This window comes from Podarcis filfolensis (genome assembly GCF_964270895.1).
Source record: "Podarcis filfolensis genome assembly, chromosome: 6".
Classification (NCBI taxonomy): Eukaryota; Metazoa; Chordata; class Lepidosauria; order Squamata; family Lacertidae; genus Podarcis; species Podarcis filfolensis.
In genome coordinates, this window is record NC_139609.1 from 53,205,834 (window position 1) to 53,231,757 (window position 25,924).

General features: G+C 44.4%; 1 protein-coding gene across 4 annotated transcripts in view; it reads right to left on the reverse strand.

Moving 5' to 3' along the window:
* The window catches only part of TULP1 (TUB like protein 1), a 35,914-nt gene that overhangs the window by 1,541 nt on the left and 8,449 nt on the right, over positions 1–25,924 (reverse strand). For 2 of the 4 annotated variants that reach the window (XM_083617889.1, XM_083617890.1), the window contains 12 exons: positions 25,246–25,294; positions 17,338–17,470; positions 15,224–15,376; positions 14,319–14,465; positions 12,918–13,031; positions 11,179–11,313; positions 10,526–10,626; positions 9,570–9,740; positions 8,193–8,305; positions 6,409–6,517; positions 4,714–4,812; positions 3,390–3,561 (listed from right to left, as the gene is read on the reverse strand). In XM_083617889.1, the coding sequence (XP_083474015.1) occupies positions 3,390–3,561; positions 4,714–4,812; positions 6,409–6,517; positions 8,193–8,305; positions 9,570–9,740; positions 10,526–10,626; positions 11,179–11,313; positions 12,918–13,031; positions 14,319–14,465; positions 15,224–15,376; positions 17,338–17,470; positions 25,246–25,294 (1,496 nt within the window). Of the gene's footprint in view, positions 1–3,389; positions 3,562–4,713; positions 4,813–6,408; positions 6,518–8,192; positions 8,306–9,569; positions 9,741–10,525; positions 10,627–11,178; positions 11,314–12,917; positions 13,032–14,318; positions 14,466–15,223; positions 15,377–17,337; positions 18,006–25,245; positions 25,295–25,924 lie in introns of those variants that run through there. The other 2 variants (XM_083617891.1, XM_083617888.1) reach the window with 2 other exon arrangements.

Genomic DNA, 25,924 nt, shown 5'->3' on the forward strand with positions numbered 1-25,924 from the left:
GCTGATTTCAGCATGTTGGATACATACTGGAGAGACTTTTGAGCTCGTTGATCACAAATCTTGGGCTATGGTTTCCAGCTTGGTCCACCTGTACGCTCTCTTTAGGAGGATGTAAGGTAAAGGTAAAGGGACCCCTGACCATTAGGTCCAGTCGTGACCGACTCTGGGGTTGCGGCGCTCATCTTGCTTTATTGGCCGGGGGAACCGGCGTACAGCTTCCGGGTCATGTGGCCAGCATGACTAAGCGCTTCTGGTGAACCAGAACAGCACACGGAAACGCCGTTTACCTTCCTGCCAGAGCGGTACCTATTTATCTACTTGCACTTTGACATGCTTTCGAACTGCTAGGTTGGCAGGAGCAGGGACCAAGCAATGGGAGCTCACCCCATCACGGGGATTCGAACCACCGACCTTCTGATCAGCAAGTCCTAGGCTCTGTGGTTTAACCCACAGCACCACCTGCGTCCCCTTAGGAGGATGTAATGTGGGCCAAATTAAGTGAGACACAAGTAGCAGTTGTGGGAATAGCTTTTAAGAATGGAATAGGAACTCTAGGAGGGTGGGGTCTAGATGTTGACCCTGGTGGTAGGGAGGCTTTAGCCTAGTGTGGTCCCAATCAAGGCTAAGCCCCAGTGCCTACCACATACTGCCAGGGTCCTGATCAGAATTAGATACCTCAGTCCTGCTACTTACTTTTTAAAAGCCGTTCACACAGCTGCTCATTTCATGAATAACATTTCTTCCAATTTGACCTTGTGATCCCCCACACAGGGCACCCAGCCAAGGGGGCACAAAATTGAGAAGCCTCCCAAGGTGGCTTGGGTAACCCAGTCAGGTGCGCAGGGTACAATTATTATTATTATTATTATTATTATTATTATTATTATTATTATTATTAAGATCCGTTTGTGGGCACCAAATTTTGGTCTTTCTCAAGGCACCATATTACCAGAGATTATCAAAGTCCACCCCAGTCTTAATTTTTATCTTATTTAGTAAATTCATCCCATATTATCTCATTTAGCAACCCCTAAATGAATTGCACTTCTGATTAGTACGTTCAAGGATGAATCAGAGCTTGAAAACTACCGTAGTTGGCACGCCTTGGCAAGATCAGGGGATCTTAGCTTAGTCACCCTTGGATCAATGATTGTGTATTTGCTGTTATCCTTAGAGAGTGTTCATAGAGGCATAGGAAAACTTATATTATGAGCTGTGTAAGTGACCCAAATCATCATCAAAGGCATAAGGGATCCTGGAATCCCTTGTTCTGCCTATAGAATATGCTAACTCAAAATATCAACACTGTGATTAGAAAAACACCCTTTAGATTTTTATTACATAAAGAAGTCTAACACTATTTGCACATGCCTCTTGAGTGAAATCAATGCAGTCCTTGGCATCTTGTACCCCAAGGTATTTCATGTCTAATGGAAAATGCCAGAACAGTTCTTTTGAGTTGGAGGCTACATATCAATTGGGCAATTAGTGCCCAAGTGGTACCCGTTATTGACCATTTTGGATTAGCCCAATCAGAAACTGGATGACTATTTTGAGTAATCAGGAACACCTTGTGTACATCATCAGAGTTTACGAGTGTCTCATAAATTAACACTCAAAACTTTGAAGCATACCCAGGAAGAATTCCAACCTCAAACAACACAGAAACAAAACCAGACAAAAGCTTGGCTCCAAGTCATTCAGCAGATCCAAGGGGCTTAGCAAGGAACCCAAACCCTTATTATTCCTGTCTTCCGACTGTCATGCTCCCTCTCGTGGATGATTTGTGCATGCCTCCCTTCCTGTCTACATTTAGACAAACTCCTTAGAGAGTTTGGTGGCTCGTTCAGGTCTGGTTGTAAAACTCAACACATTCCCAAATTGTGATTACAGAGTACAGGCTTCAGGAAGGTTCTTCTCACAGCAGATAGGTCAGGTATCCTTGCATCTGGAAAGTGGACATTCTGGTTTCCTCTGGCCTAAATTACACAACAACTCAGACAACTTATTTCCAAACTCTGCTGCCTTTTCTTTTTAGGTCAGTCCTGGTCCACACATGTACTCTGTAATGTGGTTGGCATTTGGGGGGGAAACACAACCAATTGCACAGAGGCAACTCCATGTGGCAAGTCATTCATGGGAAAGAGCTTCCCATGCAATCGCAGAGATTGTCAACATGCCACCATAAAACTCTCTCATCTGAACCTCCTCCTGAGTGTTGGTTTCACACAGCTGCAGTTTCAAGTGGCTACTATGCCACAGATAGATGTGTGGTTCAGGCATGAAGCGGTCACCTGAGCAGGCCATTATGTGTGGCAAACAGTCCTTTTGAAGCCATTGTGTAACCACACAGCCCTCATACAGCAGACACAATTCCAAGTCTGCTTTGACACTCAACTAGCATCTGAGTCAAAAGCATCTGCTTATCCAGCTTTCTGCATGCCTTGTCTCCAAATCTGATTGGTTCTATAACTATTGTTAACAATGAACCAGCACCCCAAGCAATTTATTAGCAAAGCATAAATGTGAGAGAAAAGCAAACCCCAACATAGGTAAGACAGTGACGCTGTCATTATACCTTTCCTTTCTGCCCCATCTCTCTTCAGATTACAAGCTGTCTGTTGAAATGGAGAGTATAATACAAGGACTACCTTGCTCCACACACTTTATTGCCTAGAGTAGCAATAATTTCCGTATAGTTAAAGCTATGGTTTTCCCAGTAGTGATGTATGGAAGTGAGAGCTGGACCATAAAGAAGGCTGATCGCCGAAGAATTGATGCTTTTGAATTATGGTGCTGGAGGAGACTCTTGAGAGTCCCATGGACTGCAAGAAGATCAGACCTATCCATTCTGAAGGAAATCAGCCCGGAGTGCTCACTGGAAGGACAGATCCTGAAGCTGAGACTCCAATACTTTGGCCACCTCATGAGAAGAGAAGACTCCCTGGAAAAGACCCTGATGTTGGGAAAGATTGAGGGCACAAGGAGAAGGGGACGACAGAGGACGAGATGGTTGGACGGTGTTCTTGAAGCTACCAGCATGAGTTTGACCAAATTGCGGGAGGCAGTGGAAGACAGGAGTGCCTGGCGTGCTCTGGTCCATGGGGTCACGAAGAGTCGGACACGACTAAACGACTAAACAACAACAAAGCAATAATTTCAGAGCCAATCCTGGTTGACCTCCTAAGTTAGCACAATGTAGGATTGCTCAGTCGGTGGAGCATGAGAATCTCAGGGTTGTGGGTTCAAGCCCCACGTTGGGTAAAAGATTCCTGCATTTCAGGGGATTGGACTAGATGACCCTGATAGTCTTTTCCAACTCTACAATTCTATGATTCTTTGAGGTCTGCTTTCACTCTTATGGGCCAAGAGAATTCCATAGGACTTACCGTCATTGCTGTGGACAATCTGGAAGTTCTTGACAGAGGCATGAGTAACTCTGCCATGGAAGTTGAGCACATAAGACTGGGTCTCATCATTCCACACTGGGGCTTTGTTATGCAGTTCAATTAAGTTGTCCATTATCCTGTTCTGCCATCTGATGAGCAGCCCATCATTATCCTGGCAAGAAATGTGAGAAAAGCACAAAATTAAATCATTTCCAAACACGCTTCAGTGCCAGCTGCAGCATTTGGTTTATCTGTCTGTGGATATACCTTTCTGGTTCCCAGAGATAAGGGACCATGTATAGTATTATAGTGTTATACCTCACTTTCATTATTATTTTTTATGTGGGAATGAGAGGACTGATTAAGAAATACAGTGGTACCTCGGGTTACATACGCTTCAGGTTACATACGCCTCAGGTTACAGACTCCACTAACCCAGAAATATTACCTCGGGTTAAGAACTTTGCTTCAGGATGAGAACAGAAATCGTGCAGCAGCGGCAGCAGGAGGCCCCATTAGCTAAAGTGGTGCTTCAGGTTAAGAACAGTTTCAGGTTAAGAACGGACCTCCGGAACGAATTAAGTACTTAACCCGAGGTACCAGTGTAAAATAAAATAAAATCAGGGTCATAAATGGCACCCACTGCAACACTTATACTGAATGTGGGCTGAGATGCAAATGGACCACCTATCGCAGCTTCCTCAAGACCACCAGTGTGGCCAAAACAAAGGTTCAGGACTCTGAATCACTTGCAATTCCACTTGTAACTTAAAATAGCAAAACAGTGATTGGGTAGCACTAGTAACATCCTATCATGATAGGATACTAAGGTTCCAGTATATTAAGGGTGTCATGCTATGGTGAACATCCCATCAGTGCAAGGATATCAACTTGCTAGACGGAATGACCCCTTTTCCTTCCCCTGTTCTGAGGATTCTTCCAACGACTCCGAGTCAACTGGGGGGAGGGCCTGCAGGGAGAGGACAGAGGGGGAAAGCCCCCTTTGTGACAGCGGAAGACCTCACACGGTTTGCACTGAAGGGATTTTGTTAGGTGTATTCCACCCCAAGTGTGTACACAGCACTGAGAGACACTTCCCAATCCTTCCAAGGTCTTCTGCCCCTCCTAATTTTAGTTGCTCATATTTTTTGAAAGGAGGTCCCTGCTCCCTCTGGCCCTGGGGCCCCTTTTTATTGTTCCATTGGTGGTGCCAGGCTGGCTGGAGACCACAATGCTGGCACTCAGGCATCAAAATCTCCCATCTCCCTTTCCCCAGATTGCCTCTAGAATTGTGTCGTAGATGCTTATCATGTTGGTAACTTACATTTCGGGGTCGGATTGGCACCCTCTCATTGTCTGAATTCATTCCAGGGATAATCACTGTCATTTTTCGAGGTCCCTTGAATCCTAATACATTTGTCTCCTGAAACAGAAACCATAGAATGCTTATAATTCAATCACAGTCATATATTTGTTTATATCCCCCAAACTATCTGATTCGTAACAGCTTAAAGCAGCTATCCTGTCAGTCTCAAGCTTGTGCTACAGCTTTGCCATGGTAGTGTTGCACCCTCACAACATATAAAACAAAAACAACATTGCTATAACATGAAAAGGAGTTAGATACCACTGATTTTTTTTTTAAAAAAACAAAACCCTTCCTTTCTCTGCCTTCTTAGACTGGCAAGAGTATTTGCCAGTGATGATCAAATGTCAGCATGTGGGATCTACCTTTTTTATCTCAAATAAAAACCCCAAGGTTCTGTGTTGTTTGTTTAAAGAATGTTTTTATTATATGCTTCACAGTTTATTTTGTGTATGGAGAAGAATGGCTGTTTGACAATACACTCTAGCTGAGAACAATTTCTATATCTGGGGGAAAAACCTAATAAAAATACTTAAATAATAATAAAGACCCAAGGTCCACCAAGCAGAGTCAGATGCAAAATAGTGGCTCAGGAGAGAAGAAATACATTTAGAATTAAAGAAGAGGGTGCCTCTGAGCACATGCTGCTCAGCTCAATAATTTGTTTTCAGGGCCAGGATCTATCTTCTGCCTGCCCCTTGCCTAGAGAATGGAGGAGATATTGATGATATGAAGGTGCTTGCATCTGGAGATGGCAAACATGATTGTTCTGTTAGGTAAACACTATTGCTTATTATTTCCCCTCTAAGAATTCTGGGTAGTGCAGTTTAACCCTATCAGAGTTATAATTCCAAGCAACTCCTAACCAACTACCATTCTTGTAAGGGCATGTGCCTTGAGAGAAGCCCTGGAGCATCCATGTCCGCAAAAATGGAGTCGGGTGAAGCTTGTGCCAGCTGCAGCATTTGCTTTACCTTTCTGTGGATATAGATACCTTTTTGGTTCCCAGAGGATAAGGGACCACTCTTGGCTGGACTGAAATATGGCAGGGTGGTTTAAAAAGTAAGCGGATTGGACAGGGACTTGGTTTATGTAACACGTGCCTTGGAAACATCTAGGTTAGATTTGAAAAGGCATCAAGTTATGACAAGCATAACTCCACCCCCAGCCTTGAATTATCCCCAGCCACTCCATGCAATGTAGACCCTGCAGATTTTACCTGCATTGGGTGACACTAACTGGTCAGCATTAAGACTCTGTTCCACCCGGGAACAGTTTTTACAGCAGACAAAGAGTTCTCAAGCCTACCTTGGGAAAGATACCCACAAGCATATTCTAGCCCAGGGGTAGGCAACCTAAGGCCCGGGGGCCAAATGCGGCCCAATTGCCTTCTCAATCCAGCCCGCAGACAGTCCGGGAATCAGCGTGTTTTTACATGAGTAGAATATGTCCTTTTATTTTAAATGTATTTGTGGGGCATAGGAATTTGTTCACATTTTTTTCCAAAATATAGTCCGGCCCCCCACATGGTCTGAGGGACGGTGGACGAGCCCACAGCTGAAAAAGGTTGCTGACCCCTGTTCTAGCCACTGCAAGCAGCTGCCCAGGAGATTATGGCTAGAAAAGATGGAGTGGCACAATGCAGTTCCTTACATAAACAACAGCTGCAAGCTCCTGGCGCACATTTGACCAATCCGAATTTGCTCTGTCAGGATTCACACCATTATCAAACACTGAAAACCGAGTGCCCATCAAATTGGATCTAAAAGCAAAACAAAAAACAAAAAACCACAACAGCAATCAGGCAAAGCAGAGGAGAGTCAAGGAGCTCCTTTGCACAATTACCCCTTTTCTGTTAAAATAAACACTGTAACATTGAGTTAACTAGGTATACCGTGCATCAATGTGGGTATAGTCTATATATGTGTGTGTGTAAGAGAGGGAGGGAATATGGGAGTGGGATGGGATGAGGAGGGAATGGAAAGGTCACTCAATCAGGGCATCTTCAGTATTTCCAAATGCCCAGGCCTATTAAATTGCGACATGCCTCTCCTCTGGATAAGAACTGGCTAAACCACTTCTGCCCTGCCCCGAGGGACAATCTTGATACCAGATCTGATAACTGTGCGTCTGGCTTGCTGGGCTAGGGGTGTAATTATTGACAAATCTCCGCACCAGGGGAAAGAGAGGCCACACTTTAAGGGAGAGGCTGTAATTTGGTGGCAAGCTCAGGTTTTGCATGCCAAAGATCCCAGGTTCAGTCCCCAGCAGGGCTGGCAAAGACTGCTTGATCACTTAATCTAGATGGTCTGACTCTGCATAAAGCAGCTTCCTGTGTCCTGGACATTTTTGATTTACCTGTGAGCCCCATCTGCAATGTAAATATGCAAAGACTACCCTCCCCCTCCCCTCACATGTAAGCTTGTTTGCAATCAGAGTCCTGCTACTTGGGAAGTCAGTATGGGCTGCCCAAATAAGCTAAAGTAGCACTGAAAATGTGGGACCTTAGCCATGCAACACTGTAAACTGCCATGTACATTTATGGTGCTGTATACACAATAATGAGGGACACGGGTGGCACTGTGGGTTAAGCCACAGAGCCTAGGACTTGCCGATCAGAAGGTTGGTGGTTCGAATCCCCGTGATGGGGTGAGCTCCCGTTGCTCGGTCCCTGCTCCTGCCAACCTAGCAGTTCAAAAGCCCATCAAAAGTGCAAGTAGATAAATAGGTACCGCTCCAGCAGGAAGGTAAACTGTGTTTCCGTGCACTGCTCTGGTTCGCCAGAAGTGGCTTAGTCATGCTGGCCACATGACCCGGAAGCTGTACGCCAGCTCCCTCGGCCAATAAAGCGAGATGAGCACCGCAACCCCAGAGTTGGTCACGACTGGACCTAATGGAAAGGGGTCCCTTTACCTTTACCTATACACAATAATAGTAATAACCAGTGGGACCTGCAACAAAATATTGTAGTGTGGAGAGTTCCCTCCTTAATAATTAGAGTTGCTTTTGGAGTAATTCCAAGCAAGGAAATCCCAGTTCGTGGCACCTTGCAGCAACAGAATGCATAAAGCAAGCCACCTATCACAGAGATGGGGAATTTGAGACCCTTTTTTATGTTGTTGGACTCCAACTCCCATCAGCCCCAGCTAGCATGGCCAATGCTCGGGAATGATGGGAGTTGTAGTCTGGAAAACATCTGGAGGGCCATAAATAAAAGGCTATCTCATTGGCTCCCTTCTGTGTAAATGTGCCCCAACTAAATGTGCCAAATAGGCAGAAATTGGGAACCAATCAGAAATGAATCTTTCCCAGACACAAAAGCTAGCTTGTTTTTAATCAGCCTTCCTGAATTAAAGGGAACCCTATGTTGTGTGATGGCATTGCTCCCTGCAGGGTGTCCTGTTATGTCTGAACCACATCTTAATGTCAAGCCTAACCTCAGCTTTCCAATGAAGTTCTCTCCATCCCGAGACAAGTCAGTGGGATCCATGGAAATCAGGTAGTTAGAGGTCTTGCTCTTTTTGCGCTTGCGACCAGCAAGTAGGAAGACCTGCAAGAGACAGGTGGAAGTAACAACAGCTGCAGTTTCTGACTGTAATGCATACAAAAATCCCGAGCTCCATCCACAATTGTTGCTGTTGTTATTATTATTATTATTATTATTATTATTATTATTATTATTATTTTATTTTAAGTCCTCAGGTAGCTTCCACGCTACATGCCTTTAGGGCTGCTGAGGCATTACTTTTCCACAGATGGGAAATGAATTAAGGTGGTTGTGCCACAGGGTACTTAGTACAGAACTGTGTTATCTGGCAACGCTCATCCCCATGACCCTCTTATGAAGTTTTCTTAAAAGTAAGTCCCATTTGGCAAACATCTCCTGAGACTTTAGTTAGAAGTATCCTTCTTGCCGCTTCCATCTCTAGTTGCTTCAGCATTAGTGATAAATTACCCCCTTCATTAGGCAGTTTCTGTTCCGTGCACAAGGGGTGGAGGGGGTTTAATTACTGGTTTCCTCTTGTTAAGAGTCTTTAAAATTGTGAAATAGCTCTGTTTCACAATTAGAGAAAGAAGAGAAGCCCAAGAGCCGCAGCAGCAGTGAGTGCATATTGGTTTGCCAGAGACAAATTGGGCAGAGGCTCCCGTTTCCAGAGTTGTGTGCATTCTGTAGATAGGAATGGAAATCAGCTTAAAACTTTTTATCACAAGAGTGGCTTGATCCATTTCCTCCCCTATGTACAGCTGCACTTGTGAGAAGAGATCGCTGTGTGTGCCTCTCCAAGCAAGGGAAAACTTGAGCAGCCTTGAGACTGTACAGTGGTACCTCGGGTTACAGACGCTTCAGGTTACAGACTCCGCTAACCCAGAAATAGTACCTCGGGTTAAGAACTTTGCTTCAGGATGAGAACAGAAATCGTGCTCCAGTGGTGTGGCAGCAGCATTAGCTAAAGTCGTGCTTCAGGTTAAGAACAGTTTCAGGTTAAGAACGGACCTCCGGAATGAATTAAGTACTTAACCCGAGGTACCACTGTACTGGGAGAGTGTGTGTTGAATTTCCTTTCTCCTTTCCCTAGGGCTCTGAGGCCGCTCAGGCTTCCCCAGCAGCTTCTACATGCATAACAAAAGAGAGAGAGTCCATGTTTTGCGATTAATGCATGCAACCTGTTTGGCCCTTGGAAAAGAAGTTGACATAGGATCTCTACCAAGAGGGATATAATCATCAGCCCTTTTTACCCATCCTTATAAGTGGCTTTGCTGCAGGGCCATCTCTGTTTCTGCACAAAAGGCAACACTCCCACTGAGCAACTCACCTTTTTGTCATTATCCAAATGAAGGTAGTATGTAGGATAGAGGCCCCGGTCCATCCCCTTCTTGTCTCGAGTGACCCGACACTTGATGGTCACTCCTTGCGGAGCTGGCTGTAGCACAAATTCCTCCAGATTGTCCACTTCAATGACTGGGGAAGGCGGTCTCTCTTCCTTCTACAGTCCAGCACCAAGAAAGAGAAGGGAGGTTTGTTTCAAGGACATTGTTCTGCCCCAGGCTTTCCAGCATGACCTCTACTAGTCACCTGCTGTGTTTGTGTTTCTTCTTCTTCATCATCATCACATATATGGCCTCATCCCCAAACATGTCTATCCTGGTTGCTTGATTGGCTAGTTTCCCTGCCCCGCACGTTGCAGTAGGTCTCCTGCTACCTAAATTCCACTTGCTTAAAAAACTCAAGTGTGACCCCCAGATTCTCTGAGCAGAGCATCCTGGGACAAAGGGCCAAGTTGCACTGGGAAGGAGGTTTCAGGGGCAACAGTGGCTGGTCTCTGTGTGAACTGAGACTGCTCCACTCTCTGAAATCACATGCCCTCCCCATCAGGGAATCCATGGTTGGCTTCTCAGATCAGGAATGTCAGAGAAAAGCCAGACGGCAGCAAAGGTGAACAGGGTTGCAACCTGGGCTGGAAATTTGCTTCCCCAGCTGTAATTTAATTGTCTATTCTGGAAGCTGGTCCTATATAAAGAAAACCGAGGAAGACAAGCTGGGGAAGTGGACCGTGTGCCTGTACAGTGCCTTTGTTTCAATGCACAGAGGTGGCTAGCACTGTTAATAATACACCATAGGTTCATTCCTGCTTTTGGTGAAGATTTGTAGTCCCTCCCCCACAAGAAATGATTTTGCTAAAGAAACTGCTCTGACTTTCACAAAGCACCTTCTTTCAAAGGGGATTTTGAAAGCCTCAAATGCCCCCTAGGTGCATTCCCAGCTATCTACCTTCTTGGATTTCTTTGTTTTTCCTTTCTTGTTGGTGTTCTTTTGAGCTACTGCTTCTGTGGGCTCATCCTCACTTTCATTTTCAGTGGCTTTGGGAAGAGCTGCAGGAAAAAAAAGAACACTCTGCTTAGTGGCCACCCAGTGAGTATCCAGACTGGCCTTTGTCAGAGTCCTGGTGGAGCAGGTTGGAGACCCATCTAGTCCAGCATCCTGTTCTCTAGTCTAGCATCCTGATGACTTGGACTTTTCTGTAATCAGTCTGTGAAATGGGGGGTGGGGGTCCATACATTTTATGAAGTCCCCTAAGCGATTATAAAATTTCCTTTTAGAACACGAACCAGTAATGGATACAAGATAACTGTAAGACAACTCTGCTTATTTCTGGGGGTGTAACAAATTAATGAACACAATTGCATCAACCAAAGTCAGGCTACAGTAGCAGTAGCAGTAGCAACAGTAACAGTAACAGTAACAGTTGTTGGTGTTGTTGGTGTTGTTATCTGAGCATGTCAACAGTGGGGCAGCAGCATTCTGCATTACCTAACGTTGCTGGACCAGCTGCAATGACTGTGTTTCGGTCTTAACCGAATGCACCTTCTTGCTCCATCTCCTTACCCTGCTCACTGTTTGCAAGGGGCTGATGCTGCACCTACCTTTCTTTTTAGTTTTCTTCTCCTTGGCGCCTTCTGCCCCAGCCTGAAACATGGAAGCTGTGCTCTTCTTTTTTTCAGTTTTTGTTGGCTTGATGCTAGAATCAGAATCACCTTCTGTCTCACTATCTTTCAGATCTAGTGTTGTGAAGAGCAAGGTTTTTTAAATTGTAGAAAGGAATCAGGCTGTATTTTATTTTTGGTAATGATATCTTGCTATATCATTAGCATATATGATTAGCAGAAGAGTGTTTCTTAACATCATATTTGCAAAATATAACCATTGGCAATAGAATAATTCCACACTTTCATTCTAAATAATGGAGCTTGGTTGCTTCCTCACTCAAAGTTTTGGAGACTTCTCATGCCTCAAACTAGGAACAAAAATACATACTTAGACTTGCATGGGGGGGTGGGGGTGGAAGAGTCTATCCTATCAACCCCAGCTACCATGTCCATGCTGACTGGAGCTCCTGGGAGTTGTAGTCCAGAGAATCTGGAGGGAATCAGGTTGGCATAAGCTTCTTTAAGCCTTCTTTAAGAGGCTACCAGAATTGTTTTGGTTTTCACTACACAACTCTAAATAAACATTTTGGTTCCTTCCCTAGTTCATTTATCTTTGCATGGCACCATGGCATCCATGTAAACTTAACTTTTTTGGGGGGGGGGACATTATAGCACAGAATGCTTGCTTGACCCATTTATAAACGTCCTTTTTCATTTCATTTATTTTTGCCAAAGCACCTTAAGGTAGTTTACAATTTAAAATGCAAATGCTACAAAATACAGAACAGAGAGTTCTCCCTGACATACAAGCTCTTTGATCTGGTCTTTTGGATCTTCTGCCACCCCCTCAGGGCATGCAAGTGTTATGTAGTCCTAAGGAGGGTGGGGTGGGACTTTTATCATCCTTCCTCTGGAACCTTGAAAGTTCAAACTTGATGTTACACAAACACCTTGTAACAAGAGCCCTTTAGCCTTTGTGGTTGTGGTGGTGGGGAGCCTGGAAAAACCACCTCAGTAGCGTACCATCTAGAGCAGAGAAGTGCTAGGGGAAGGTCCTCTCCAGAAGCTTTCCCTCCCCACCCACTGCCCCCAAACCACTGTGCAGTTTTGCCCTAGGAGACCCAAATTATTTGAGAAGAATAACAACTCTCAGCACCCTTAACAAACTAAAGGTAAAGGGTAAACGGACCCCTGACCATGAGGTCCAGTCGTGACCGACTCTGGGGTTGCGGCGCTCACCTCACTTTATTGGCTGAGGGAGCCGGCGTACAGCTTCCGGGTCATGTGGCCAGCATGACTAAGCCACTTCTGGCGAACCAGAGCAGCACAAGGAAACGCCGTTTACCTTCCTGCCGGAGCGGTACCTATTTATCTACTTGCACTTCGACATGCTTTCGAACTGCTAGGTTGGCAGGAGCAGGGACCGAGCAACAGGAGCTCACCCCGTCGCGGGGATTTGAACCACTGACCTTCTGATCGGCAAGTCCTAGGCTTTGTGGTTTAACCCACAGCACCACCCACGTCCCAAACTACAGCTCCTTAAAAACTACAGCTCCTAAAATTCCTGGGGGGGGGGGAACCCATGACTGTCTAAAGTGGTATAATGCTGCTTTAAATGTATGGTCACCAACAGCTAAAGGGAATCCTGCAGAGGGTGGAGCTGGGGGAACCACAAAGCAGATTTCAGTGGGGTGTGTGTGTGTGTGTGTGTGTGTGTGTGTGTGTACGGGTTTCACCTTTCTTTTTAACTTTTTTCTCCTTCTTGTCCCCATTGACTTGGAAGACAGACACTGGTTCCTTCTTCAGCGTCTTGACAGTTCTTGTCTTGACATCGGCTTCAGCTTTGTCTCCTGTCCAAGGGGGAAATGATTAATAAAGGGTTTCATCAAGAGGTTGGAGAAGACAGCGACTGGAAAGTGGCTGAAGAGAGAACAGTCAAGGGAGATGGATTGGGGCAGATGGGGCGGAGGAGGATACAGCAGGGGCTCCTCCAGGCTTCATTTTCTGCCAGGTTTCTAGGCAAAGGTTTGAGCTTCAAAGCTGCATGTCTGAGCAGTGTTGTTTGTTTGTTGTCTTGGCGCTTTCCCCAGGAAAACCCACGTTTTACCACTGAATCAGGGCAAATGACAATTGGGTTTTCTGTGGATGAACACTTGCTCTGATTCAGTGGTGAACTGCAGGTTTCCCTGGAGAAAGTGCCGGGACAACAATAACAACAGCTCCTCTTGAACGCAAAGCTTTAAAGTGCAGGCCTATGCCTGGAAAATGCAGTGCAACAGAAGTCAATGAGACCCAAAGAATGGAAACAATAAGAATAGAGAAACATTGCTGAAGAAAGGTAAGAGTTTTTATTCATTTAGTGCTCTTGTGCCTGCTTTGAGCCAAAAAGGCTGAATCAATCAATTAAGACAAGACACTCCCTGCCTGTAGGGTTATCTAAAATCATGAGACAAAAGGAGAAAGGCACAAGGAAGAAGAAAAAAGCAAACATGGACACAAATTATTTTAAGATAAATAGTATTTCTTGCAATGACCAGCTGGAATGGAAATAGTTCAGGGGCAGTAGGAGGTGGTTGATGGAGCCTGGCTTCAATCTGAACATATGGGTGATGAGCAGAAAGCAAGGGAAGGGGGAAAAGGATGGCTATAGGATGAGAAAGGGGAGGTGATTGCAAAATATATGAGTCTCCATTGTAGCCCACCCTCAAATGCCTTTCCTTAACCATATTTCCTGCAGGACATAAAAGTCATGTGTGCCTGTGCCTGTGTGTGTGTGTGTGTGTAACTCTCCCATGGGAGGCAATGATGGCCACCAACCATGATGGCTTTAAAAGAAAAGTAGACACATTCATGGAGGAGAGTGCCATTGATGGCTACTAGCCATGATGGCTATGCTCTGCCTGCACAGTTGCAGGCAGTGATGCTTCTGAATACCAGTTGCTAGAAACCACAGGAGGAGAGAGCGCTCTTGTGCTCAAATCCTGTTTGTGGGTTTCCCGCAGGCATCTGGATGTCTACTGTGAGACAGATTCCTGGTCTTCCTCACAGAATTACGGTTCCCAGGGGCTCCTAAGGAATAGGAAGTGACTCTTTAACCAGTATCTATAGCTTAAAAATGGCCACTGAAAGCCACTGACCTTTACTTTTGGGCTTCCTTTCCTTAATGCCAGCAGATGGAACATCTTTGTGGATCCTCCTTTTGGGTTTTTTTGGAGGATCTTCGCTTTCTACATCATCTTCCTCCTCTTCATCATCATCATCATCATCATCTTCATCAGAGTCCTCTAGAAGTTTGAAATTTGGACAAACAGCAGTTAAGGAAGGGAAATGAGAGGAAACAACCACATCAATTGATACAGCAAATATTATTATGAACAGAACCTAATCGCATTGCACCTTGATGTATTCCTTTAGTTTTGGAGCTGAGGACTTCGATGCTGCATAAACAATCATTGTTGTTATAACCTCCCTCCCTGTAATAGTAACCCAAAGGAGGAGGTGGAGATTCCAAGAGGTTTCAAGGAGGAAGGTGGTGGTGGTGGAAAGAGGACTGGCAAGTTGCTTATGGATTAATACTAATTATGTTTCATTAACTATTCATTTTATCAATAAGTGCACCTCCGCCTCTTCTGCTTCAGAACAGATGTCTCTGTGACCTTTCTGTGAACTGTACATAGTGTCCTAGCCTATTTCTTTGATGCAGAACAATTTAAGAAAAAGGGCTGAATGAATGAATGCTCATTTCATTTCCATTCACACAAATTCCCATTCATTATTTTTTTTACCATAACAATGGATGAACAAATGGAGTGCACACTTTTAATGACAAATGGGCAGCCACACTGAAAAACTGAAACTTTGACATGTGCATTTCTGCTCTGGGAGACTTTTAGCATAACAGCCTCTGCCCTCTACACACTCACCCCTCAAATCTCTTGAAGAAAAACATTCAAGAGCTGGAAATTAGAGGCAGGGAAATGGAGCATCTTCTTCTGCTGCTGCTCAAAACACTGGCTGGAGCATAGAATGGGGAGCACCTTACCTTGTTTCTTTTTTGATGCCTTGGTCACAACGAGATGAGAAGAGGCAACTTCCTTCTTCTTCCTGGGCTCTTTGGTGCTTTTGGCAGGTGGGTCCTTCTCACCTTCTTCTTCTGGCTTCTCTTCCTTTTTCTTTCTCACTTTTCTGACAGCAGCTTATGACAGAAGACACCAGAGTCAGATGCCTTCTGACAAAAGGCACCGGAGTCAGGATGGATGAGAAAAGAGCACTAGGGGTGTGCATACAATGGCAGATAACGGGAGGGAGGGAGGCTGTAGCTCAGTGGTAGAGCATCAGTTTTACATGCAGAAGGATCTAGATTTCATTTCCAGCATCTGCAGGAAAGATTCCCTGACTGAAATCCCAGAGAACCTCTGCCTATTCGTGTAGACAACATTGAGCTGTATGGACCAAGGGTCTGGTTCAGTACAAGGTAGTTTCCTGTGTTTCTATGAGGGTGTGTTAAATGATGTGAAAATGGCCTGTCTGAGAGCCAGTCTTAGGATTCGTGAGGCTGCACATTTTATAAAGTGCAAGGGTGCCTCCAAGACTGTCAGTATTCTGCAGAAGGGATTCAAGCACATACTGGGGAAATGGATTTAAAGCGCCCTGCCTCCCTAGCACAACAAACCCACTTTTAAACAGCATCAGACCTGTTGTAGTTTGGAAAGTGACAGAATGAATGAACAAAGAAAACAGAAAAACATCCTGCAAGCAAATCAGGATGAATGCCAATCAACGCTCATTAAAGAGCAGTTGTAATCGAACCTCCATGTAAGCTTTGTGCAAGCAAATCAGAATGATGGATGCAATAAACAGGTCATCTGGAGGAGCCCCAAGAAGGTAACTCACAGAACTGGTGTTTTGGGAACAAGCGCTCTCACAGCTGAGCCATTGGGAGAGTGGCAAACACCTTACCTGTGTGAGAACAGAAAGAGTTTGCCCTGTGCTCTCATTTGAGGAGAAGGAATACCAGGAAGCTTTGGCTACATGTGGTAAAAGGATGATTTCACAGGAGCCGGTGGTGTGAGGGGCTGTGTGCAATGTCCTTCTGGCTGAGCTGCCTGCCTGTTGTGTTTCTGCCCTCTCCTGGATGAAGCAGATTAGGACACTGCGACTGCACTAAGGCTGCAACATCAGGGCAAGGGCCAAACTGAGGGGTTATCCCTGCTCTTTCCAGGCACAGGTTTGCACTTTAAAGCTCTGTGTCCGAGCACCTTTTCTTTTCTTCTGGAGCTTTTTCTGTGAAAACTGGCTGAACCAGAGCAAACGGCTATTTGGGCTTTCCACATCTTTTGCTCTGATTCAGTTTTAAAGAGTGGGTCTTCATAGGGAAAGCTCCAGAGCAGAAAAAAGTGGTGTTTGTACATGGAGTTTTAAAATGTGGACCATGCCTAGAAAGTAAGGAGGAAAGGTGCTCCAGGAGCATGGCTCATACCAAATTCCTGCAAAATGGGTATTTAAAGTACTGTAGGAGCGAGTGGGAGGAGGAAACTGAGCTCATCCCATTCCAGTCTTTCCTTCCTGAAAAGCACTTCTCCCCAGCTCCTTTGTTTCCCAGTGGGGCTTACTTCTGGCCGCCTCAGCAGCAAATAGTGAAAAAAACAAACACATGGAGGAAAAAGAATTAGCTTCTGCCCCAGCCACTTGTGCATGGTAGGGTTGTAGATGTGGCTCCATCATAAACCCCTCTGGGCAGTGGCTGGCATTAGGGTTGCAGCCTAAATCACCTTTTGCAACCCAGCCATGAAAACTGCTGCCACCTGAGCCAGCTCCTGTGTGCCTGCTGACTGATGGAGACAGCAGTAGGGCCAGCATGAAACTTGTTTGTGGACCAGTGCTTGAGATGACACTGCCATACTTCTGGTTTGGCTGCAGGGTGTAGGATATTATCCTGTGGGGAGGTACCTGAAAAGGGGAGAGCCCATTGCTCAGTATTAGATCACAGGCTTTGCATACATAGGGTTTCATAACTGGTAGCATGGTTGGGAAAGACTCTTGGGGAAGGCCTTGGAGAGTCACTGCCAGATATGGGAACAAGAGGTCTGGATCACCATATGGCAGCTTCCTGTGCTAATCTACCACAATTCCTGGAACATTGGTTGTGTCCCTTACCTGGTCGGGGGGCACTTGGCTCTTCCGCAGGGCTTGATTCCTCCTGCTTTTTCACTCTGGTCTTTCTTGGCTTGGCCTCCAGTGAAGTAGCCTCCTGCCGTTTCTTCTTTGGCTTCTGCTCCAGCAGGTGAGGCTGCATGAGGGGACATGGGTTGTGAAAACCAATGCAACATCTCTCTCCTGAAATGACCCCCCCCCCAAATGACCCTCTTCCAGACAACTGCTGAGAGTAGCCTGGTGACGTGCTGCCTTGTTCTCTGATAGTAGGTTGGGAGGCTTTGGGGAAATGGCTTTGGGCTTTGGGGGAAATGGTAGTCCAAAGCCTACACAGCAAGCGTAGCCCATAAACAGTGCACTGTATCTTGTTTTGATAAACTTGTGCCCCATTCTTGTTAGGAAGGGGCCCCAGTTTTGAGAGAAGGAAGCAAGCCCCGATGGTTACCATGAGAACAAGGTGTTGGACTACATGGGCCATCAGCCTCATCCAATTGGCTCTGCTCATGTTCTTATGTTCACCTGACAGGTGTGTTGAAATCTTTACCATCTTGTTGCCCTAAGCTTTGCAACAGAGAAGAATTCCAAGGTCCTGTAAACTCAGGAGAGAGTGGCATAGTTCAGTAATTTTAGACTTATGTGGAGGCTCCATCTTTAGATGACAGTAGTGTGCCCTTCCTGTGTTTGGGGACCCTGGACATCAGCCTCAAAGTCCTGCCCTGATTGAACCACTGATCCAAAACATGCTCAAATGGAAGCGGGACTTCTCCTACGTAACCAGAATGTGGAGAGACCTCTGTAGCAGAGTAGAGGCATTGAATGTGGAAGGTTCAATCCTGGCATCTTATAATTAAAAGGTACCAGGTGAGGGAAAGGTCTCTGCCGGGGACCCCAGAGAGCCAGTACTGCATTAGGATGGCCAAATAGTCTGACCTGGTATAAGGCAATTTCTTAGGAGAACTGTGGATAACAGATGAACTTTCTAATAAAATCTAGTAGCAGTGGAGCCTGGTCTATAGGGGTGATTGGGACTCTGTCCCACCAACCTCAGCCTGCTTCCTTATTATACAACCATTCAGGGGACAGGGCTGCCTGTCATGGACTCTGGCTACACCCCTCTGCCTTCTGCTCCACCAGTACCAATGGGCACCGCAGTGGCGTAGTGTGGGTTGTCAGCACCCGGGGCAAGGCAAGTAATTTGCGCCCCCTAACCCGTGGATTTGCGCCCCCTAACCCATGGATTTGCCCTAACCCCAGATGTTGCGCCCGGTGCGGCCCGCCCCCCCTGCACCCCCCACGCTACGCCACTGGGGCACCGACCACCACGGTCCAATAAAAAGGATGAGGGCTGTGTATGTTGCGAGCGGAGAGGGACCGAGAGCATTACTATTCCCACCGCTCTTCTCTGCCCTGATATTAGGCTACAATAGAAATAAAATTGTGCAGCAAAGTAAACTGATGACAAAGTGTGGGGATGAGGCACTGTTGGAAACAATCTCACATTCAGGTGATTCAAATGAGCAGCACTGATTTATAAGCCAAAAGAAGGCTGAGCATGACTCCCTGTGGTCATGCACATCTCCAGGACTATTATTCCTTCACCTTCGTAAGTAAGTATCCTTCCTAAGGGACTGTCCACCTTTTTCATTTGATGAGCTATCTGGGCCAAGTCCAACATTTTTTAAAAAAATTAAAGGCCCACAATAAGAGAGAGCAGGGGCTTTGAAGTTGCCCATCAATAGAGTAGGCCAACAAAGGGCACAGATCACCAGGTCTTTCCCCACTGTAGTGAGATGTACTGCATTTCTAGTTAAATTATGGTAATTATTTCTAAAATTGAATCTGTTCATACGAATCAGCACGTGCCATTTTAATGCAAATCTTGTTCCTCTCCCCACCCCCATTCAGCAATAAGTGACTACCATAACATATTCCTGAACTTAATGTCTTTCTTGCCACTCAATTTACATTTTGAGTCTTTGCTACTAAAATAATCCCAAGGTGAAAATGCTAATGCAAAGGGAAAATAAGCAAAATGGTTAAGCTGGTTAATTTATATTGGGTGCGGATTTTTCCCCCTTCTCCAGCTTGGCATCTGCTGGTGAGAACATGAACCAACCACACAATATGTGTGCATATGCAACATGCTTACAAAAGCAAGTGAGTTGAGTTGGCCCTGAATCAAAACCGTGAAGTAAACAAAGCACTCTCATATTTGCAAAGCGCGAAAAGATGTAGCAACTCAGGCCCACTCAGAACTGAACAATGCAGGGAGGAGTAGATGAGACACACAGCCTTTAGTTGAGGAGGGCCTTGTAGGCACCAGGATAGTAACTGGGTGTGTGTCAGAATAAACAGACAAGCCCCATGCAGCCAATATGCGAAACCAGTCCGCTCCTGCCAATCCCACATGCTTAAAACTCATGAATCATGCCTTCAGAATGATAAGGTTGGTAAAAACGAAAAGAGATTTAGGGTCTTTTTTATGTGGCTTCTGGGTGTTTTTTGTTTGTTTTAAATAGGGAATAAACCATAAGCACATTATCACGGTGAGGTGTCTTATAACCATCAAGGCTAGAAGTGGCTCCCTGTCTGTGGAATGCTCTCCCCAGGGAAGTTCGCCTGGCGCCTTCATTTTACACCTTTAGGCGCCAGGCAAAAATGCTCTTTTTAACCAGGCCTTTGGTTGATCCGATTTACATCCTATGCCCTTTAAAATGTTTTTTTTGGGGGGGTATTGGGTTGCTGTTTTTATTTTTATTAGGTATTTTGTGGTTTTATATCTTTATTTTATTCTGTGAACTGCCCTGAGACCCGGTATATAAATTCAATAAATAATAATAATGATTTAAACTGAAGAGAAAAGGGGGGGGGGGAGACTTTAAAAAAGAAAACAATACTTTGTTTTGCATTTATCTCAAGTCAATAATTTTTTTAAATAATTGTAGTTAACAAATTTGCTCCTGTCACCCCAATAATTCTGGGCACGTTTTAAATTTCACAACCAAGCAACCAACGAAAATGTGACGAAACTACACAGCAACTGAACAATGATGAACAGGGCAGAGTCAAATACACCCATCTCAATTATTTTAGGCTGCATCACAATTAGCACCACTAGGTGGCTCACTGATACCTATGAAGAAACTAAACTGTCTGGTTTATGTAGTGGTAAAAAAGCGAATAAGGAAAGGTGCTATTCAGCTCTGTTGAGTCATCTGGAATTTTTGCCATAGGGTGATGAATGTGCATTGCTCTCTAAATATGTTGCAGAAAATGCAAATGCGTATGCTGAAATAGTGTGTGGGGATTTCCCAGAAAACTGCAAGGTTAAAGTCAATATTGCCATATGCTCCAGTTGTTGGTGTGGTGTCCTCTATCCAGCTGCCAGTACATATAACACCTCTCTGAGGTAATGGTTATTGGGAGTTTTAACAAAATTGCAACTAAAAACAGCAACCCAGTGATGTGTACTTAAGTCATGATATCCAGACAGCTGGGAGGAGTGCAGTTGTTGCGCCAGTGTGTCTGAATGCAGTATGAGGAGACCTCTGAACCTAGTCACACCATGACATGTTATTGTCAGTTGAAGAGACACAAAGAACCATATGAACTAGCTACTACTTTCCTGAAATACTTAAATGGCAGCACCACAACAATGTTTTTGTAGAAGGGAGTAAGGTACTGATTTGTAAGTGGTGCAGAAAAGTAGGAATGGTTCACTGTGGAAATGCTGAAGAACTATTTGACTCAAAAAGATATGGTGGCTAATCTTCATGAAGGATTTTTTTTTAATACCACCATTAGCAACTGGTGTGGCTGCATTCTTAGACACCTTGCTGTGCTAATGCCCAGTCCTTCTGTGTCAAGGGTTTTTACATGGACCTCACCACTTCAGAAACAATAATAAACCAACATATCACCTCTCTGAGGTAATGGTTATTAGAGTTTTGAGAGAAGTTACTTCACTAACATCACATTACTATACTTGTTTACTTAGAAGTTATTGAATCCAACAGGGCTTGCTCCCAAAGGAAGTGAGCATAGGATTGCCGCCTAAATACTCTACTGTGACTTCTGAAGTAAAATATCCACTGAATATTCAATAGCCAAGATTCATGGTTAACATTTGACATCCAGTTTTCGGTAACAGTACTTCCAGTTGACAGAATGTGAAGTTGAAGGGAGAGAGAAAACATGAGAACATTTACCTCAGCTTCTCACATATAAACAACATGGCAAGAGCAGAACCATGTTACTAATTTAAGCCAGAAGCTGTGCCGGAATGTTCCTCACAGAGGTAACATCTGTAGTGTCTCCTCACCTACACAAAAATAGTCTACTGAAGACTAATATTTTGCAGTGGTGGTGGATAAAACCTTGACCTTCTTCCAGTGCAGAGAAAAGCTTAAATTGCAATAAAATATGCCTTCTTAAACTTGACAAGCAGAGTTCATACAACACTAATCTCATTATAAGGGTTATGTGTTTTTTAAAGAACAGTTTATTAAGTACTACAGCCTTGTACCTGGCACTGCTTGGGAATCCTAAGAAATTTTTTTTTAAAAAATGAGTGCAGTTTTGAAAGATTTAGCTCACCATCTTGATTCAAAATGGAATCTAATTGTATCCAAACGTAGATAAAAATGTGCTCTCAGGTACCATGATGCCAATTTTTGTTGAGTTATCTTAAGAGGTGCCCAAATGCAGAGCAAACAAAATATATAGCAGAAGACTGACAAACGATAGAAGGTTATATTCAAAGCACCCCAATAAAAATAACAACAGCAATAATAACAAGAATAACACAACTTACCAACCAGGTCCCCAATTGATGGCAAACAGGGAAACAAATAAGAACATGTTTATTAACTTGGTCAGGTTAAAAAAGGAATACTGCCACTGAGAAAATATTGCACTCCAATATGGATAACTCTTGGCATATGTAGATATAATTTATCTCAGCATTGTTACAATATGAGCTTCTTACTCAACAGCTGAAGGGTCATAATTTCCCTCTCTGTGTTGCATTAACGGGGAGAGTGACTTCCTTCCAAATACAATATTCTAGGATCAATCCTGTCCCAGCAGGCTGAGGGGAAGCATATTTACTCATTTTTGTTTTATTCATTTATTTTTAAAAATTGGACTGTAGCTGGAAATAGCTAGTATATGTAAGTTCAAAGAAAATAAATGTTTTAAACCCACTAGGGAGGGATTGCATTGTGCATTATTTTCTTTCTAAGGGGCTTAATGAGAGCTTGTGTATAGTGATCCATTCCTTCAGTCTACCTTGGGAGCATTTTCACATTTCCTTTAAATGTTGGAAGATGTTTAACTCTGCCTGAACTGGCCACCTCATCTGCTTATGGAAGTGCTTAGGTAACTAAAGCCCTATGGGGATTTGCATTGTACAGAACACTGACTATTAGACAAAGAGACAAAGACTAATACTAGAAGACCTTTTGTAAGGAATGGACATCTCTCTCTCTCTCTCTCTCTCTCTCTCTCTCTCTCTCTCTCTCTCTCTCTCTGTGTGTGTGTGTGTGTGTGTGTGTGTGTGTGTAATGTCCTTGACAGGAACACTCCACGTTGCAACATTTTGTTGCAGCTCCCGCTTGTTGTGTAATAAAAGGAAGGCACAAGTTGGACACGAGTGGAGAGTGATATGTCCCACCTTCTTTCCTTATGTCAACTAAAGGCTTGTGTGTCTCAGTATTTTCAGCTGCCTCTTATTTAAAAGAATCATCTTAGAGCCTCAGCAGCTTTAAACTTTCATATTGGCTTCCAGAAAGGGCATAAGCTGCAGACACACAATATGTGGAGTGCTTTTGTTGAGAATGTTCCTTTCCCACTCAGTATTCTGCTTCCTGGTCAGGAGTCAGCATTCCTTGACCACTGAGCATGCTCAGTCCTCATTGGGCTGTTTTGTGTATCACTCCCCCCATTGGATATATATATATTTAAAAAACAGTCCTTCTGCAAACCTTGATTCCCCCACTTCCAAGCCTGTTGATAGCTTCCTTTTTTAGTATGAGTGGTCACATTCTAGCTACATAAACAATGGCACTCACTGCCCGTACATCAGAATTAGGGGGAAGGATTAAAACGATACTAGACCTCAACTAATCTGCACAGTCAGATGCATATATATACATGTGCCTAAATGTGGGTGTCCTGAACAATATATTGCATTTGAGGCATCAGTGGACAGCTCACCAGTATACCGTCTCACACAGAGAGTAAGACCATGACAAATATGGCTGTGTTTACCTATGAAACACTGGCAGTATAGAACGAATATCGCGAGCCAAAAGGTGCTCATAAATAGCCTGTAACAACAACTCTGTTCTTCTGAGATTGAGGTCACTCGGAGCTACGGTGCAGAGGAAGAAGCAGATGGATCAGATTAGGTGCCCTGCATCTAATTCCATTTATGGAGGGCTATATATACGAATGATCAAACGGGAAGTCATGTATCTTGCGCAAGAAAGGTGCTAATGCAAAACTGCAACCCAGCGCCTGGAGACACCTGTGGTCTTCTTGTGCCACACTATTGGTAAACAAATTATTTCATTGGCTCAGACTGGCTCATCCAACCCTATGCCTAAGCAAGGAGGAAACAGGACATGGTCCAAGATCTGACCTGGACTAGATGATTCTACAGTGGAGTCACTGTGGGGTAATGAATAGAGATCTGTACTGGAGAGAGGTGGGTTCAAATGTCCACTTTAGCCATGAAGATTACCGAATGTCCTTGAGCTAGTCCCTATCCCTCAGCATAAGGCTCACAGGGCTGTTGTAAAGATAAAATAGGACAACCTCCTGTGTATCTGTTGCCCCAAGCTCTTTTGGAGGAAGCGTGCAGTACAAATGTAAGAAACAAAGTTTTGGGCTTGGTTACTGTGACCCCCCACTGGACCCACATTCTTCAAGCACATTCAAAATGATGTTTTTGAGATAAACCAGTCTTCACTGAGATATGCTTTGAGGCATTTCTTGCACCATATACCCTCTTGAAGCATGAGGTGCAGAAATTTCCTGCACCTTTGTCCAGCTTCATGGTAATAATTAGGTCCAGGGACCTCACCTTTGCTACACCCTTGTGCAAATTAATTGAAACAAAGCATATTTTCTATCTTACTCGTAATCCTGTACTCAAAATAAACACGAAAAGTCAGTTGATCATTATGGTGTCAGAAGCCTGCAGCCAATAGAAGGAATGATGCACTCGCCACAATATATTGAGGTTCTACTAAAGAGAGTTATTCCAGAGCTGGAAAAGATATCCCTGACGGTACTGGGATATTGCAGCAGGACCTAGCCCCCCGTCACACATCAAAAGTGGTGAAGAAATTCATGACAGAGCAGCAAATACAGGTACTTGATTGGCCAGGGAATTCCCCGGACGTAAATTCCATTGAGAATTTGTGGGCTATATGCAAAAGTCACCTCCTTGCTGTAGACTGTATGACTATGGAGAAGCTGATTCAAGTGTGGTACAAGGATCTGAAAATCAACAGTGACTCTTTGAAACTAGCAGACTCCATACCAAACCATGTTCAAATGCTGCTTAAAAATATCAGAGGTCATATCCGTTACTAATGCACATATATGTGAGTTTTGTACAATAAACTACTAAATTCATTGTTTGTTTCAATTAATTTGCACAAGGGTGTATTATGTAGCAACCACCTTTCTCAATTATTATTTTTCAAAATCATCGGTTGCTCAGAAGAAATGAAGCATCACTTTAGTTCATTGCTAGACATGGACAGGATCTCACACACCAGCTCAAACAACTAACATTAGCCGCTGCTGTAATAGGAGCCCCAAAGAGAAGCCAGAGCTTAGACACATTGCAGCCTAGAAAAGAAACCAGGTAATAAGGATGGGTGGGACAGATTTTCCTACCTGCTTAGTAAGTCTCTGCTGCTGAGGGCTCCCAGGTTCCTCACTTGCACTGAGGGAAGATGGAGAGGAAGACAGGGAAAGCAAATATGAGGTATTAGACAGACTTACTTTAGGTTATTACCCGAACATATTTATGGAGGAATTCCTAGCCATGTCATGATATCCTCCAATAATTAAATGAGCCTGAGCACAGCCATGGTGCCCAGAAACTATGTGTGATCCTTTCTCAGGTCAGCAGGTGGCATTATAGCTTATCTAGGGTGCTTCCAGAAATTCATGGGTGCTTCCAGAAGGGATTTTATTGTGGAATCAGTGCTGCTCATGCCCACAAGTTTTTTGTATTTTCCACATGACTGATGTGATGGCTCTCCAACACAACTCCTCAAAGACAGTGCAATTGCAGCTCTGAATAGGAGATCGTTCTAGTTCCTAGACTGTCCCATGTGGATTTGTAGACAACCAGAGCTTCCTGGAGGAGCCACCTCTGTCATTGGACTATGATGGCTAGTGGTCTGACTCCTTGGGATGTCAAGAGAGCCCTGAAGAGAGATGCCCACCATAGAAACCTCGTTACCCCAAACAAGCCAATAGTTGGAGCGGAAGGCAGTGGCCCTATAACTAGTGGGAAGGCAGCCCTCAGTGGATGGGGCATCCAGTTAATGATGACCTAGCCTCATTA